The sequence below is a fragment of the Thalassophryne amazonica genome, chromosome 2 (assembly GCF_902500255.1).
Source record: "Thalassophryne amazonica chromosome 2, fThaAma1.1, whole genome shotgun sequence".
Classification (NCBI taxonomy): Eukaryota; Metazoa; Chordata; class Actinopteri; order Batrachoidiformes; family Batrachoididae; genus Thalassophryne; species Thalassophryne amazonica.
Window position 1 is genome coordinate 12,308,666 of NC_047104.1, and position 18,213 is coordinate 12,326,878.

Below are 18,213 nucleotides of genomic sequence, written 5' to 3' on the forward strand. Positions count from 1 at the left end.
GGTGGAGTTGCACTATAATTTTATGACTGTATTTTACATTTATACACATTCTATTTTTCTGAAAAGATCTGCTTTTTGTATATGTCATGACATTCCATTGTAACCACTGGTGTCTCCCAGTTGGTCACCATGGATGGATTTCATTTGTCTTTAATGTCTTTTAGTGGCTGGATTTTGTATGCAGTTGTCTGTTTCTCATAGTCTTTCATGTTAATAACCATTTAAAAAAAAAAATTCTCTCTCCCCTGTCTGTCTCTCTCTCTCTTCCTTTTGTATTGACTTACTCCAATTGACCATTTGTGAAATCAGGATCAACTTGCCGATGAATCTGTGTTTAGCAGACGTTACTGTATAGTATTTATTCAGACATTATGAATTGAGTTTTACATACCGTAGATTAAAATTAAATGTTAGCTGCTCCTAACTACCTGGTTGGAAAACCCTATATAATTGGCCAATTAATTTCTGGGCAACATATTTTACAGACCAACTTAGAGAAAACGTGCTACAGGCTTAAGCCTGTGGAAGTGTAAATTAACCACAATTCTAAACATGTACCTGAGTGATGAAATTTTATTGTAGCTGCATTAATGCTAAATGTCCACCAGGTGGAGATATTGCTCCATTTCAAGAACCTTGAGCACAGTCTGCTGTGGGACACAATGACTAACATTAGCCAAGCAGGATTACTACAGTTTGAAATAACTAAGGATGGTATTCCATCAGAGATTCTTGCTGATGTCTTCGGTGTGCATGACAGCTGAATTGTTGAACTGCTGCAGCTCACAGATGGGCGTGTGTGTATTCATACCGGCAGCATTTTGGAGTCAAGTATAAGCGTGTGCACTGGTACCATGCATCGTCACGTCCACCACACCACAGAACCACCTTGGGTCCTAGGTGGCAACCACTTGGGCCCCACATCTTTAAATCTTAAAAAACATCCATCATTTAAAATTTTAACAAGACATAAAATTGCACACAATCAAAGTTGTGTCTGTTTGAGTGACAGCTCAGTGTGGTGAGTTTGTGTTGGCCAGTTAACTGCTCGTGCCGACTGTTATCAGGCTGCTACCGCCTTCCTGAGCATTTTAATATAAATCACTCAGCTCTCAAAATGAATCATCTGTCTGCCGCAGCTAGATGAATGTGGGCGTGTCCTTGTCTTCTCCATCTTCTTGGGAGGTGTCCTCAAACACTGAGGCACCTGTGTGGTAGCCGTAACTATTTAACCGCTAGCAGAGGATCCTCAGAAGAGACCTGGTATCAAAGACGGCCACTCATCACCGTAGGTCGCCATACAGTTGGGAATAGATTCTATACTGGAAGGTTTGAGTCAGTGTCATCATAATTAAATTTACATTAGTGTTCAGCACAAAGAGGTTAAGAACAGTGTGTTCAGTTGTAGAACAGGTTGTTCTCAGCCAGTCACCTGCAGGTTTCAGCAGGTACATGTGGAAAACCTGGTGGGCAGGTGACCTCCACGAGCAGGGTCATGACCTCTGCTGCAGCTGTTAACACAGGAGACAAAGTGAAAGTCGAGACGTTTCCACATTCATTCCACGTCTAGTGTGAACAGGTTTAACTCATAAACTCTGTTGTTAGCTGGAAAATACATGTTTAAAACACCGCAGAGCCACAGGTGAACGCAGGACCAATCAGATCTCAGACATCTGTCACTCACATCCACCTTCACTCTCTGTTGCTCTGTCTGCTGCCTTTTACTTTTTGAAAATGATTACAGATTTTTTTTTCCTCTCTCCTCTATTCAGCACATTCCTCAAACTGATTCATGAGAAATGTCTTTATTTTGACATTGAAGCTATTTCACTATTTTTTGTTATCCTGGCAGGAAAACAAAAACCCTCATAAATAAGAAAGTACTGCTGAAAGGAGATGAGGAAAAGAAAGGGAAGAGGTCAAAGTTTTGGTCCTTCACTCACTCAGTGTTCAAGTGTCAATCACAAAAGTTATCATCCCCAAAAGCCTTCATGTGATTCTCCTGCATTTCTCTTATCCCCCTCCTAGTGTCTGGTTAGATTGACCGTGATCACCCAAAAGCAGATCTTCTCTTCTGAAAATAAGGTTACTCATTTGTCCTGCTGTGGAATGTGTAATGCACCTGCACGGTTATAATAGACCTCAGATGATTTTGCTTGTCACTACAGTGTTCCTTCTCTGCTCCCAAGACCTGAATATAAAATGTGTCAGACTTTGTAACAAAGTTTTTGATACTCTGCTTAGCTCTGGCTTGAGCATGAACTGAATGTGCGTGCATCTTTCTTGTCATCAGTTAAGTGTTCTCATAGCAAACACAAGATACGATGACCTCAGTCACTTTGCCAAATGTAACATTCATCCTGACCCAGCAACTAAATGTCCCATTATGCTAAGCTAAAAATGACACTCCACTCTGCAGCAGTTGCCTTCAAGCAAACCATGCATAGTAACTTCCCTTGTGTTGCTCCTCTCCGAAACAACAACCACCGCTGGCATCAACATGTGCCGAAGTGATCCTGAATCTACGCTGTGAAGCGTGATGTATGATTTGATGTGGCAGGAGAAAGAGAAAAATAGTTTGATATTTTGGTACGTCCTCCCTGACCGTGCGCAAACAGTTGCACGCTGTTTTGGCTGTCAGTCTTTAAAGTCCCCCTTCAGCGAAGTTATCTTGGGTCAGATCTGCCATATTGACCCTGAAATATCCCTCTAACTTCTCCACTGTGAAACTGAAATTCTACACATTTGTAAAGATGGCCTCCCAGTGCTGATATTTGACATCTGATTGTGTCCATTTTTTTGCTCACAAAAATAATTAGAAAAACAAAACCCACTACCCAGTCAGGGCCTGAAAATGTGTCATCTATGATCAGTGTAGAATTGTAGATCATTGTGAGCAATCGGCAAATGTTTAAACGTGTATTAATAAAATGGCTACGTTGGGACGTGTAATTAGTGCAGATTGGAGTAATATTTAGCGAAAGTCTGCACATGAGTGAGCATGGAGTGGAGAGGAATGATTTCAGCCAGCACATGGAGCAGCAGCATATTCAAAAATCTTGGAGTATTAACTTGTCACGCTTCCCATTCACTCCAGTGTTGCATACTGGAGCTGTACGAGACCCCTCACACCATGCATCCTTTACTATATATTCCAGATGGCTTTTTAATTTTTTTTTTGTTGTTGTTGTTAGTGTACCTTGAAATAAATAATTCCTACTTGAATGTAAATTTGGCTGCTCAGGCTGGCTACATGTTAACCAAAAAATGAAACTACAGTGCAGATTGTTTTCTCTTTTGGAGCAAGCAGTGAGTGATTTCATTGGAGCAGGGTGAAAATTGACTGGAGTGGGACTTGATCTGCAAAGAAGCACGTGCAAGAACGGGCGTAGGCGTACATTTCCGTGAGTGTGTAGCTCCAAGAACGATCTGTTCATTGCTCTGGCAAAGGCTGAGATATTGACATGGATGGTATCTATGTGGTGCAAAATTGGTGACAATGGACATGCCGGTATACCATGTTCTGATTGGGACCTACTATTTTCTGAACAAAAACCTCCTGATTCTCCTCTACAGCATAAATTCCAAGAAACGCATGCCGCACTCTTCAACAGACTTGAGATGTTAACAGGTACCTTTTAGCTTTGTGGAAAAACTGTGGCAGTAGCTGCATCCGCTTTTTGGAAAAGGGAGGTTGAGTACCGCATTGGCTATGGAGTAGTGTTGTGCGGCACATCAAGTCATGGGACTCGTAGAGCCATGGGACTGGTTTATACCTGGATGGTAGTTAGCAATAATGATAGGCAACATGACTTTTGCCTGCTAATTTAATGAAATAGGCCAATTTCCTATTTTTTTTTTTTTTTTTTTTTTGGAATTGGGATGCAAATTGGGACCAGATATCTGCAATGGGAGCCTGGTTTAAAATTGTAGTTGACCCTGCACTCTTATCCATTGATTGTAAACAACAAATAATTCGGTAATGTTTGGTAAAGCGTCACCGTACATGTTGATGCCAGCTGTGGGAATATTAACATCATGGCACTCTCTACGCATCCCTGCTTTGTTTTAATTTTGTGCTGCTGTCACCTGCTGTAGGCGTTGGCCAGTATGAGTTTGAACACCCAACCCATTCTGAACCTGGAGAAGTTCCAGGAAGGTCAGGAGGTGCCCCAACTTCATCCTGCGAGAGAGAAAGCTTCACCATCATCTACAGAGTTCAATCCCCTCATTTATGGCAATGACATTGACTCTGTGGATGTAGCCACCAGGTGAGGCTCAAATTCTTCTTCTGTTGTACAATTTTCATATTTCCTGGTGTTTGTGCAAATTGCTACGTGGATCACTGCATGCAGAATAATGATACATGTAACAAAGCTAATTTTCAGAAACACTAAAGCAGCGTATTCACCCACAGAGTTGCCATGGTGAGGTTCTTCAACTCCCCAAATGTTCTTCAGGGATTCCAGATGCACACTCGCACCTTGCGCCTCTTCCCCCGGCCTGTGGTGGCTTTTCAGTCAACGTCTTTTCTTGCATCTCGTCCGCGGCGCTCTGGCTTTGCAGATAAACTTTCTCACACCCAGGCAGTAGAGTTTTATGGCGAATGGGCTCTAAATCCCACCAACCTGGCCTTTCAAAGGATACATAACAGTAAGAAATGCCTCTAAGTTCTCTTTGCAGGAAAGTAAAAGTAAATAAATATTTGCACTGGTTGTCTTCAAGCTGCACAGTTCTATTATTATTCTTCTTCTTATTATTTTTTTAGATGTGTTTGACCCCTCATTAATTGGGGATAAACCCAATGGTATGCCCACCAGCTACAGCCAGTAGTTTACCGGGTGTACGATGGAAGCTCTCAGCTGGTTGAGGCTATGGCTGGACCCTTAGAGGATGAAGGCAATGAATCTGACCCCACAGATAGGTAAGAAACAACATTTTTGATATTTTTCAACAAACTCAGGAATTGCTTCAAGAAGTCTTTCTTTGTTGAAAAAACTAATAATAATATGCTGAAATAAATTTATTTATTTACTTCACATCTTCTGACTTTGTTGGAGTACTCGGAAGAAAATAAAATTAGAAATGACATCTCCAAAATGTTTAATTTATTTCTCCAAGACAACTATGAGGTCTGTGTGAAACCAGAATAAAACTATGGCTTATTTGACCCACAAAAATGCGCAAAATCTCAAATTAGCCTCAATCTAAGTTTCAGAAGAGGTCTCGTGAAGTTCTAAAATGATTTTCTGAGACGGATTAGAAACCAACATTGGGCACACATTGAGAACCTCACTTTTGTCTCTTGAGTAAACTTTGAACAGTAAATTTTTCATCTGCCAACACAAAAGTTTTAAATCCCAGTAATCAGAAACTTTATAATGTTGGACCTAGGCAAGAATAGAAACCTTTGCATTTTGTAGTACATCTAATTAAAATTTAGTATCAAGTTTGCCAAATGTGTAATGTATGTATTTTTCCTAACTTCTCAGTTCTGCGCAGTTTCATACTGACAGACTTTACTGTGACTCCTCTAATGTACTCATGTTGTTATCTGATAATTTAACTTTAAAATCAGGACCAATGTATATTTGGCATACGTTGGCTAATGCTATGCAAGGCTAATTGATCCAGGGCTATATTTGTAAAACCTGTTATCTTGGCACTTGGAGTAACCCAAGTAAGTGTTATTTGAGTAATATAAAACTTATATGTCCTCTTTTTATTTCAGAGTGTGATCTTTCAGTTCAGTTTGAGAGCATGACTTCTTACATTTACTCATTCTCTAATGGTGCGATTCCACAGACAGCCGTTCTTTCCTGTTTAATCCCAATTAGCATTCAGGCCTGTTTTGAAGCAACATAGTAACTTCTTGATTCATCTTTCTCAATTTTGAACCAACTTGGTATACATAGTAGTTACGTCCATCAACGGCACCAATTTTGAAATTGGTGTCAAATTTTTGAACTGTGCAAAAATTTCATCTGAATTTGCAAAATCGTTGCTTGCACGTGGTAACTTTTGGGTGTTCATAGTCTTAACAGCTTCAATCATGTTCGAACATCTTTAAACAGGGTATTCTTAATGAATATTGCTTGTGCTCCATTGGGGTAAAAATGTAAAGCCAGAGCAACGTATGTTGCGGTTCTGGTTGAAGGTGCAGCTCCTTACTTTCATTTTCGGATGGTTTGCCAGGTCTGCACTTTATAAACCAGCCTGTTAGGAAGCAAGGAGGATTAAGTTGTTTCATCCCATTTTTGCTCTTTTGGATCGTGGATGATCAGAATAGAACAGCACCCTGTGGAATAGTAGGGCTGGGTATCAATGAAAAATTTTCAATACCTTCACTTCGATACCGGTTTCTGAATGATACTTTTTTCGATACCAATTTTTATAAGATCAATTCTAACAAAAAGAAAATTACACATAGCACAAATCTTGAGTTTTATTTTTCAGCTTTGGTAATTTTCCACTACAAGCAGTTTTCTTACAGAAAAAATAAGCAACAAATAATTTCCAGTGCAAAAGAACACTTGAAAACACTCTAGTTTTGTCAAAAGCATTTCCTTTCAGACATTTTGACTGGAATGTCTCTATATAGAATCTGAGCTGAGCTCAGCTGGCTGCTGCACGTCTGCACAGAACATCTCTTTGGGAGGGAAAAAACTTTTGATCAATTGCAGTTTATTGTTTATATTACAATGTTTGGAAAGAGGTGTCATTTGACTTAAATGGTGATTCGCTTTGAAGTAATTAATTCCGACCAGACTCTATCTTTCTAACATGACTTGCTCGGCAGAGAGCCGCACAGTGTTTGGAGCTGTTTGAACACAATGTTTTCTTCTCGCAACAAGACAGAAGTCCCAGTTAGTGACTTTAATCAGCACAACAGTGAGTCACGATTGACATATTTTAATGGCTCTGAAAGGGGTTAAGAAGCGGGTTTGCCATTTCTGAAAGGCAGTGAAGCAGAGGGTTGGAACAGTGCTTCATTGCTTCAAGCTTCAAAACGATGCACGTATTAAGTTGCACTTGAAGTGGAGTCCGGTGGTGGAGATTTTGAATCATGCTGCTCGTGCTCTGTAACGTCCACAGGTGGACTTGAATGCTGAGAGGACGGCTGCGGACCGCTCCTCTTGCACATGATTAACCTCTGGGTACCGAAACTTGGCACCAAAAAATGAGGCATGTTTTGATACTTGGTACTACTGAAGCATTTCGGTCGGCGCCACAAAAGAACTGAAGTTCAGTACCCAGCCCTATGGAATATTGATGTAAGACAAAAAAAAATGTTTTCTCATACAGAGCTGCTACAGAGTGTGAAATGCAGTATCTCATTCAGTAGACAGGAGATGCCTGTCACGTGTGTAGTTGGTACCATCTTGTGGCCATAGATGATAATGCAATTTGTTTTTCATATAGAAGTCATTTTGGAATATAAGTTGCAGAACCTCCCAAAGTATGAAAAATAAAGGACTTATTGTCTGGAAAATACAAAAACTGTTGTAATTTTCAGTGGTGGTCCGGTTTGAGTTCAGTTAAATTCTAGTACTACTCTAGAAATTTGACCTGGACTGTCGTACATACAGTAGTGTTCAGAATAATAGTAGTGCTATGTGACTAAAAAGATTAATCCAGGTTTTGAGTATATTTCTTATTGTTACATGGGAAACAAGGTACCAGTAGATTCAGTAGATTCTCACAAATTCAACAAGACCAAGCATTCATGATATGCACACTCTTAAGGCTATGAAATTGGGCTATTAGTAAAAAAGTAGAAAAGGGGATGTTCACAGTAATAGTAGTGTGGCATTCTGTCAGTTAGCTCGTCAATTTTGTGGAACAAACAGGTGTGAATCAGGTGTCCCCTATTTAAGGATGAAGCCAGCACCTGTTGAACATGCTTTTCTCTTTGAAAGCCTGAGGAAAATGGGAAGTTCAAGACATTGTTCAGAAGAACAGCGTAGTTTGATTAAAAAGTTGATTGGAGAGGGGAAAACTTATACGCAGGTGCAAAAAATTATAGGCTGTTCATCTACAATGATCTCCAATACTTCAAAATGGACAAAAAAAAAAACAGACGCATGGAAGAAAACGGAAAACAACCATCAAATTGGATAGAAGAATAACTAGAATGGCAAAGGGTCACCCATTGATCAGCTCCAGGATGATTAACAGTCTGGTGTTGCCTGTAAGTGCTGTGACAGTTGGAAGACGCCTGCGTGAAGCTAAATTATTTGCAAGAATCCGCCGCAAAGTCCCTCTGTTAAATAAAAGACATGTGCAGAAGAGGTTACAATTTGCCAAAGAACACATCAACTGGCCTAAAGAGAAATGGAGGAATACTTTGTGGAGTGATGAGAGTAAAATTGTTCTTTTTGGGTCCAAGGGCCGCAGACTGTTTGTGAGACGACCCCCAAACTCTGAATTCAAGCCACAGTTCACAGTGAAGACAGTGAAGCATGGTGGTGCAAGCATCATGATATGGGCATGTTTCTCCTACTATGGTGTTGGGCCTATATATCGCATACCAGGTATCACGGATCAGTTTGGATATGTCAGAATACTTGAGGAGGTCATGTTGCCTTATGCTGAAGAGGACATGCCCTTGAAATGGGTGTTTCAACAAGACAATGACCCCAAGCACACGAGTAACCAAGCAAAATCATGGTTCCAAACCAACAAAATGAATGCCTTGCAGATGTGAAGAAATCATGAAAAACTGTGGTTATACAACTAAATACTAGTTTAGTGATTCACAGGATTGCTAAAAAAAAGCAATTTGAACATAATAGTTTTGAGTTTGTAGTGTCAACAGCAGATGCTACTATTATTGTGAACACCAAGTTTTGAACAGCCTATAATTTTTTGCACCTGCGTATAAGTTTTCCCCTCTCCAATCAACTTTTTAATCAAACTACGCTGTTCTTCTGAACAATGTCTTGAACTTCCCATTTTCCTCAGGCTTTCAAAGATAAAAGCATGTTTAACAGGTGCTGGCTTCATCCTTAAATAGGGGACACCTGATTCACACCTGTTTGTTCCACAAAATTGACGAGCTCACTGACTGAATGCCACACTACTATTATTGTGAACACCCCCTTTTCTACTTTTTTACTAATAGCCCAATTTCATAGCCTTAAGAGTGTGCATATCATGAATGCTTGGTCTTGTTGGATTTGTGAGAATCTACTGAATCTACTAGTACCTTGTTTTCCATGTAACAATAAGAAATATACTCAAAACCTGGATTAATCTTTTTAGTCACATAGCACTACTATTATTCTGAACACTACTGTACGTGCGTGATGAAGGCAGGGTCGGACTGGGAACAAATTTCGGCCCTGGCATTTTTCCTCTGGACCAGCCCACTATTGGCCCGACGAATCCACCCCCAAACACGCACACCCACCCGTCCATACCGAACCCCCAATGAACAAATACTATACACCTAAACACCATGAACACACACCTAAACACACACTTTCACTGTCATTTCACTTTAATCATAGTACAAAACGCGGACCCGGCACCACGAGGGGGCGTCCTGATAACATTAAAGGCAATTACATATTTTGACGAAATTACAAGTTTAAATGACTATATATATAAATAATCTACCAGACTTAAAAAAATATACAAGTTTCCGTGTTATTTTATTTGTCTAAAAATAAATGTCTGAGGTTCCTTATGTTAAACAAGAAATTATCTAATCTGAAATAACATGTGGTTTTAATACAGATGAAAGGTTTCTAAAGAACCATTTATTGATTTATTTACCTGTTTTAATTACAAGTGTTCTAAACTTTTTTTAACAGTAATCAGAAATTTTGAGGAAACAACAACAAAAAAAACATTTCCAATGATTTTTCTTCAGAAAACCTCTCTCTAAATGAGCAGTCTTGTCACACACGTTAATGTTTTGTACAGATCAGTGGTTTCTGCACCAATCGGATTGGTCCGATCCATTTTGTACAGATCAGTGGTTTCTGCCACGAGTCTTCCGTGTTTTGGCCCAACGCGTCGTTCCTATTGGACAATGCGAAGGTACGTCACAGCTCAGTGTCGAAAGTTGGCGCACCTCATCTCGACAGAACACCGACTCTGTGGTATGCAGGAGATCACTTGACCGAGGGTCTATACGTTCAAATAATAATTAAAAACAATACTGTCATCACTCTTCACTCTTAGTCAGTCTCTTACAACGGTGCAGCGTAAATGACAAAACAAGCAAAAGCACACAAGCGGAAAAACGTTTTTGTGTCTCCAAAGTGTGTGTGTGTGAGAGAGAGAGAGAGAGAGAGAGAGAGAGAGAGAGAGGTAATGTGTAACCACTGCTAGGATTCACACAGCAGCAAATTAAGGAGCTGAAGTCCGTAGCTGTTGCATTTAAAGATTAACAAAAGTAAAGCACAGTTAATTAAGATAAAAGAAATGATTCCAACCTTGTATCAGTAGAAGAGCGGAGAGAAGTCCAGGCGCCGAGGACTCAATCCATTCACAGGGGCGGGAGCAGCCGCCTACTCTTCCTGCAATCTGATTGGCCACCCTGTATGCTTCTCCATTGTCATTGGCTGTTGGTCATGTCAATCATTGTGCTCGATGTAAGTCTCCGTTGTGTGATCAAACGGAAACAAAACTGAAACCTAGAATAAGACTGTGCTGTGTATGAAACACTACTGAACTTTTATTTTGACACAAATTCAGGAAGTGGCTCTGCAGCTGCGCTGATTAAATGCTGTAGCTTCACCGATCACGGATTTTCCTCGTGTTGACAGCAGCACGCAGTTTGAGAACACTATATATTTCCATAATCTCTATAAATATGGGAGGGCCGGCCCATGCATGTCTAAACGTGCAGCGGCCCACCGGGCAAATGCCCAAAATCACAGATTACCAGTCTGAGCCTGGATGAAGGGATGCACTGTAAGTGCTTTTCAAGTTTGTAGTTGGTTTGAGTTGGACTGCCTTTGATAGGAAATTTAATTTGTTTCAGTGGTAGTGACAGCGAAGCATATGATGACTCCAGCTCTTCTTATTCTTCACTTGGTGACCTTGTGAGTGAGATGATTCAAGGAGACATCCAGGGAGACACACCCAGTAAGTAGGATGACACAGCAGCAGTATTAATACTCATTCCCACAAATAGTAGTCATTTTCATCCAAGATAGACAGCTCATGCTGGTTTATCAAGATATGTGATTTAAAATGTTAGAGTGAAGATGATGTTCCAAATTTGCTATATAGTTGAATAAGAAAAAAAATTACCCCTCAAAATGTATTTTTTATTATAGCTATGATTTGTTGCAGTGTGTGAAACATGTTCATACTATTTGCTGTCGTGGAAAGTTTTCCAAATGTTTCCCATGCCTTAGGTTTGGACCCGCCTACCCATGCTGCACTGGGAGATGCAAGTGAGGTTGAGTTTCAAGACTTCCAGGACCTCAGGGATGGTCACAGCTTGGATGGCCAGTCCATTGTGGATGGGCACCCTGAACCTTCTGATGGACAGCCTCTTCGCTCAAGCTCCAGCACGACTGCAAGCTCGAGTCCCAGCACAATCGTCCAGGGAGTCAACAACGTGTGTGGTTATTCAAAGTTAGATGTTTTTGGCAGATGTTGCTTGCCCTCTTGTACTGTTGTAGGAACATTAACTTTCATATTGTGATTAATATTTTCAGTGAGCTGTATGAAATACGGCCAGGTTTGTCTTGAGTAACAGCAGAATATAGAAGAAACTGAGGAGACCTCCAGGCTCGTTGACGTTTGGCTAGTTGTAGTGGGTGCCCTCTTCAGGTGCCAGGCCCAAGTTGAGCCTTGAATGAAGAGTCAAAATTTCAGTGCCAGTAATGACTAAAGCAAGAAGCCTTAATCTGAACCTAAAGATAAAGCAGGATTAATCTTACAGATAAAGTGAGGAGAAAATAATAAGAATTAAAAAATAAAGACCCAGGATCGGGAATAGACCAGTGTATTTATTTATCCCCCCTCCAGGATCAAGTGGAGTCAATTGAGATCGAGGCATCAGCTAGTGTCCCCTTACCCAACTCTGTGCCAGTGATGAGCCAGCCGTTCCTCAGACCGACTACTGAAGTCATCCAGCTGGACTCAGCCAACAAAAAGCAAGAGTATGACAACCCATACTTTGAGCCTCAGTATGGCTTCCCCTCTGAAGACGATCCTGATGCCGAAGGGCAAGTGGAGTCTTACACCCCTCGATTCCACCAGAACCTCAATGGCAACAAGTACGTAAAACTTACTTAAATCAACCAGTTCACGTCGTTGATTCTTTTGTGTTATGAACTGAACTGTTACTATCTGTACATAAGTGTTTGTGTCTGTTTGGCACCAAATGTCGTTTGGGCTTGTTTTAGGGTGCTGCGTCCTTTACGTCCCAGTAGTCTGAGACTCCCTGGGGAATCTGACGGGGAGGGGGACTCCCACAGCAACTCCCCCAACTCCACCATTACCAACAACAGTAACGATGGATTCGGAGGTCTAATGTCCTTTGCAAGTAAGAAAGAAATTGATTTCCTATAAAGGATCACACCAGTCAGTTTCATGTTTGTGTACAAAGTATAAACATATCGTAGATGTTGTTGGCAAACTTTTTTTTTAATGTAACAGGAGAAATTAAAAACGCTTCCCAGTGCTGTTTCTGGATGACATTGGCGCCAGTTCTTTCTGCTTCTTCTCCCTCTCAGCCAGCAACACCAGGAATAATCAGGGATTTTTTTTTTGTAGATAGTGGGCCGACTTCACCTTTTGTTATTGTTATCAGTTTAAAATGTGGGGTGAAGCGCTTCATTAGTGTTGCTACAGTGCTATGTTCAACAAAAAACATTTCATATTTAGCTGCACAGTAAATTTTGCAGAGTAATGTATACTTTACCAGGATAACATTTGGTCCCAATCCAGACTTAAATATACTCTATCACAGTGCTAAATCAACTCTATCACAGTGTAAAAAACTTGATTTGACAAGACGGTAGAGCTCATTTCACTGTAATAACAATAACGATAATAAGAGTGTATTCACTCTATTTAAACTGGGACCAAATGTTATTTTGGCAGAGTATATTTACTCTGCAAAATTTACTGTGTTTAGTAGTTATTGGCTCAGGTCATTTCTGGAAGGTGGAGCTTCACATTGATACATACACACTGCATAGAATACACTTGGGTGTCTCTGGATCAGGCTCAGAGAGGAGTATTTCCTGACCATGGTGGCGTGATTAACTTTATTTCTCAATACCAGTGGTACGCCTCATCTTAGTCACCCTATGTAATGGCAAATTTGACACAAATTAATTTCTGTGGTATCCAGTGAGACCAAGTACCAAAGGTGTCATGTTGTGGTCAATAGTTGGAGTCCAAGAACAGAGCCCTGAGGATTTGCACCTTTATTCTCCTGAAAAGCTGGTGGTGTCACCAAACACCTCTGTCCAACTGCTTCATGACTCCATAAGGTCTTCTAAGGTACCTCATAGGCTGAAGTCCCAACCTGAATGCTCCAGTGAGACTAGAAACTGAAAACTTAATACCAAAATTGGATTCACGATGTTTACTAATTGTTTGATCATTTTTTTCTGCCTCTTCTCTACAGGTAGAGTTAAAAATGTTTGGTGGTAGGTTCCTAGTAACACCTACATAAGAATTATTATAAAAAAATGACCGGTGTTACTGCGGCGGACTCATCCATTACCCAGGCCGAAGTCACCGAGGTGGTTAGAAAGCTCCTCGGTGGCAAGGCTCCTGGGATGGATGAAATCTGTCCTGAGTACCTTAAGTCTCTGGATGTTGTGGGACTGACATGCCTCTGCAACATCGCGTGGCGATCGGGGACAGTGCCTCTGAATTGGCAGACCGGGGTGGTGGTCCCTCTGTTTAAGAAGGGGGACCAGAGGGTGTGTTCCAACTATAGGGGGATCACACTCCTCAGCCTCCCCGGTAAGGTCTATTCCAGAGAGGAGAATTCGACCGATGGTCAAACCTCGGATTCAGAAGGAGCAGTGTGGTTTTCGTCCTGGTCGCGGCATACTGGACCAGCTCTAAACACTCCATCGGGTGCTTGAGGGTTCATGGGAGTTCGCCCAACCAGTCCACATGTGTTTTGTGGATCTGGAGAAGGCGTTCGACTGTGTCCCTCGGGGCACCCTGTGGGGGGTGCTCTGGGAGTACGGGGTCCGGGGTCCTTTGCTAAGGGCTATCCGGCCCCTGTACGACCACAGCAGGAGCTTGGTTCGCATTGCCGGTAGTAAGTCAAACCTGTTTCCAGTGCATGTTGGCCTCCGCCAGGGCTGCCCTTTGTCACCGGTTCTGTTCATTATTTTTATGGACAGAATTTCTAGGCGCAGCCAGGGTGTAGAGTGGGTCTTGTTTGGGAACCACAGAATCTCGTCTCTGTTTGCGGACGATGTGGTTCTGTTGGCTTCGTCAAATCAGGACCTTCAGCGTGCACTGGGGCGGTTTGCAGCCGAGTGTGAAGCGTCCAGGATGAGAATCAGCACCTCCAAATCCAAGGCCATGGTTCTCGACCGGAAAAAGGTGCTTTGCCCTCTTCAGGTTGGTGGAGTGTCCTTGCCTCAAGTGGAGGAGTTTCAGTATCTTGGGGTCTTGTTCACGAGTGAGGGACGGATGGAGCGTGAGCTCGATAGACAGATCGGTACAGCATCTGTAGTGATGCGGTCGCTGTATCGGACCGTCGTGGTGAAGAGAGAGCTGAGTAGGGGGGCAAAGCTCTCGATTTACCGATCGAGCTATGTTCTGATCCTCACCTATGGTCATGAGATTTGGCTCGTGACCGAAAGAACGAGATCGCAAGTACAAGCGGCCGAGATGAGTTTCCTCCGCAGGGTGGCTGGGCGCTCCCTTAGAGATAGGGTGAGGAGCTCGGTCACTTAGGAAGCGCTCGGAGTTGAGCCACTGCTCCTCCACATCGAAAAGAGTCAGTTGAGGTGGCTCGGGCATCTTTTCCGGATGCCCCGTGGACGCCTCGCTGGAGAGGTGTTCCAGGCACGTCCCATTGGGAGGAGGCGCCGGGGAAGACCCAGGACACGCTGGAGGTACTACATCTCTCGGCTGGCTTGGGAATGCCTTGGGGTTCCCCCGGAGGAGCTGGGGGAGATGTGTGTGGATCGGGAGGTCTGGGCGGCTTTTCAATTTTCACTGTGATTTTTGATTATGCATTTCTTTGCCACTGTAGGCAATCTGTACAAGAACCACGGCACCAGTTTTAGTCTGTCCAACCTTGCTCTTCCCAACAAAGCAGCACGGGAGAAATCAACGCCTTTCCCAAGTCTAAAGGGTAACACGGCTGCACAGATCTGATCACTTTTTCAAGATTATTGATTGCTCATTCACTTCAGTTTGTACTGACAGACACAGGATATACACCATACAACAAATGTAATGCACATCACACCATTTAAAAAGTGCTGTTAAATAAATCTCATTTTTTCCATTAATTAACTTTCTAAAGTTTTCCATTAATTTGTAGTTGATTAGTTAAATATTTCAAGTACATAAAGTGAAGTCATAAATAAGATAGTACAGATGAAAAATATTACTGAGCAAATGTCTTCAAAACAATTCTTTATCTCATATTTAATATTTTTAGTTGTTGAATTTGTAGCAGCTGTACACCAGTGTGCACATTTTTGCTCATACAGTTGATTTGACAAGTCTCTGTTAATTTGCACTAAATAAAATTATTTTTGCACTGCATTGTTTAAATGCTGTACAATAGTAAACATAATCATTTTCTTGTGGAAATATGTACTGTTGCATTCGTTTAAGTTTGTATTTTTAGATTTAATGTTCTTGGTTAAAACCTACACTTTGTTTCCTTCTGTGATTGTTGGTTTTCTTTTGTTTTTAATTGCCAAAGAATATTTTAATTTTGATGTCGAAGAAGAAATGGAGCATGCAGGTGTGTAGACCTGTTTAGTTTTTTGTATTTAAACCTCTTTCCTCCTGCTTTGCCAAGTTGGTATGGCACTATTTTAAAGGAGGACATTAAGTTCAGGGTTTTTTCTTCCCCTTTCTGAAAGGAAAATTCAGCTCCAAAACAGACTTAACATTTGTTCTTATCATGACTACATGTACCTTTGTAGAAATGAGCAAATCAGAAAGTTTTTAGATTTTTGCAAATTTATGAAGAACTAAAATAACAAGCAGTCATGGACAGGCCCTCGTGTCCCTGCACCACCGCCTCCCCAGGCCAGCGCGATTTCTGTTCAGGGGCTGACCCTCATCGCACATGTCAAGTTTCAAGGCAGTCAGACAAAGCATGAAGGAGTTGTCATGACTTGATGTACCATGGTGAAGGGTCAAAATGGCGGCGCCATAGCGGCCACACCCTTCGACATAGAAAAAAGCTTTTAATAACTTTTGATCTGTGTAGTCTTTGAATGAAATTTGAAGTGCATTGGACAAAATTCCTAGGAGGAATTTCAAATACGTGTGGAAATCACGCCAAAATGACACGAAAATTCAAAAAGGCCGACTTCCTGTGTGGAGTAGACCAATGGTGCAAGAGACTTTTTTGTACATCTATACAAGGCACACATGTACCAATTTTCATCTCCCTACTCCTAAAAAAAAAAAAAAAAAAAAAAAAAAAAATCCTATGGGGAGGGGTTTTTGAAAGTTGCAAGGGGGCCGCTATAGAGGAATTTTGCCCCGCCCATGGGCGACGCCCCATAACATGTAAGAGGGTGTCATTCTTGACCTGTGTATCAATTTTCATGATGATATGACAAAATTAAAGCCATCAAAAGGAAGAACGGAATTTTATGGCAAAGGATCGATATTCGGCACGCCGCCACATGGACGCCGTTACTCGTAGCTTCACGGCGATCATCATGTACATTCACCAACTTGTTCTGCTTGTTTTAGAAGTGGAATAAAGTATAAATGGGACATTTCCTGTTACCACCGGGGGGGCGCTATGACTTAGGTGGGAAGTTAATATATGGTGATGTTCAGGGCAGAGCCCTTATCATGTCCAGCAAGTTTGAAGGATCTATGATGAAGTAAGTGACTGCCGTTCAAAGTGAAGCGCGTCTTCCGAAACGCTCGCCAAAGTTTGATGAACCCTAGCAGCCACACCTTTTGACCTACAGAAATACTTTTGATAGTTTTTGATCGGCATGGGGTCATGATGATGTGTACCAAATTTGAAGATGATTGGATGAAATCCCTAGGACAAGTTTGTTCAAACGTATGGCCAAAAATTGCAAAAATGAACTCAAAATTGAAACTTCAAATCAAAATGGCTGACTTCCTGTTGACATTTCACCACGATGTTAAGAGACTTTTTTGTGCATCCCAGCATGGTAAATATGTCAACTAAATTTCGTGAGGCTATGACAAAAAAACCCAATGGTGAGGGTCTTTTGAAAATTTGTAGGGGGCGCTATTTCACTGCGAGCATGTGCATGAGCCCCAAAATATCGAATTTCGGATCCGGCTGGATGACTGCAAAGTTTGAGTTTTTGAACATGAAATTGGGGTTTGAAAAGTGAAAAAGCCTGCACTCTTCTTTATTACTACCTTTAAAGTGACAATATTTCAATCCCACTGGATCTTCCTCTGGTCATATTTTCACTGAGTATGCCCCTCCCATGTATAACATCTGCTCCCTGATTGGTTGGCCCATCCCCCAGGTGGCAGAAGAAGTTTGGCACACATAAATATACATCATATCAATGGTCAGACCTGACCATTATGACCAAAATAAAATGTTTCTTTCCATCTTTGTCTCCAAGAAAAACTTTAGAAATCAAGTAGAAAAGTTAAAAACATTCAAGATATATTAAGTACAGTTAGAGAAAGTGCTTAATAATCATAGTCCTGGTTAAGGCCGTAAGGCGTTAGTTTGTAATGTTTAAATGTGGAAGCTCTCTCTTTGTAAGAGCAGCCTGTTGATGTTCCCTCCTCTTCTTGGGGGTTTTACATGCTCAATCCCAGTGTATTTTAGAGAGGAGACGGGGTGCTGTGCTTCCTTAAAATAAGCAGCAACAGGATTTCTTATGTTACCTTTACATGTAGGCAGGACGCATTATGAATGTCGTATTTGCATCATTCTTGGCACATTCCTGACATTCTTAATGTGACTTAACACATCTGAATGCGTTTCTTAATACTGAGTGATATTCGTGATTTTCGTGGAGCATGTTTTTGGCTGTCAAAAAAAATCTTCCACAATGG

The 18,213-nt window shown here is 41.4% G+C and overlaps 1 protein-coding gene across 1 annotated transcript in view; it reads left to right on the top strand.

The window, feature by feature from the left end:
- The window catches only part of madd (MAP-kinase activating death domain), an 87,417-nt gene that overhangs the window by 14,963 nt on the left and 54,241 nt on the right, over nt 1-18,213 (top strand). The window contains 9 exon segments of the mRNA XM_034183668.1: nt 4,099-4,271; nt 4,418-4,653; nt 4,769-4,801; nt 4,804-4,924; nt 10,997-11,100; nt 11,376-11,581; nt 11,995-12,245; nt 12,375-12,514; nt 15,206-15,307. Of these exon segments, the coding sequence (XP_034039559.1) occupies nt 4,099-4,271; nt 4,418-4,653; nt 4,769-4,801; nt 4,804-4,924; nt 10,997-11,100; nt 11,376-11,581; nt 11,995-12,245; nt 12,375-12,514; nt 15,206-15,307 (1,366 nt within the window).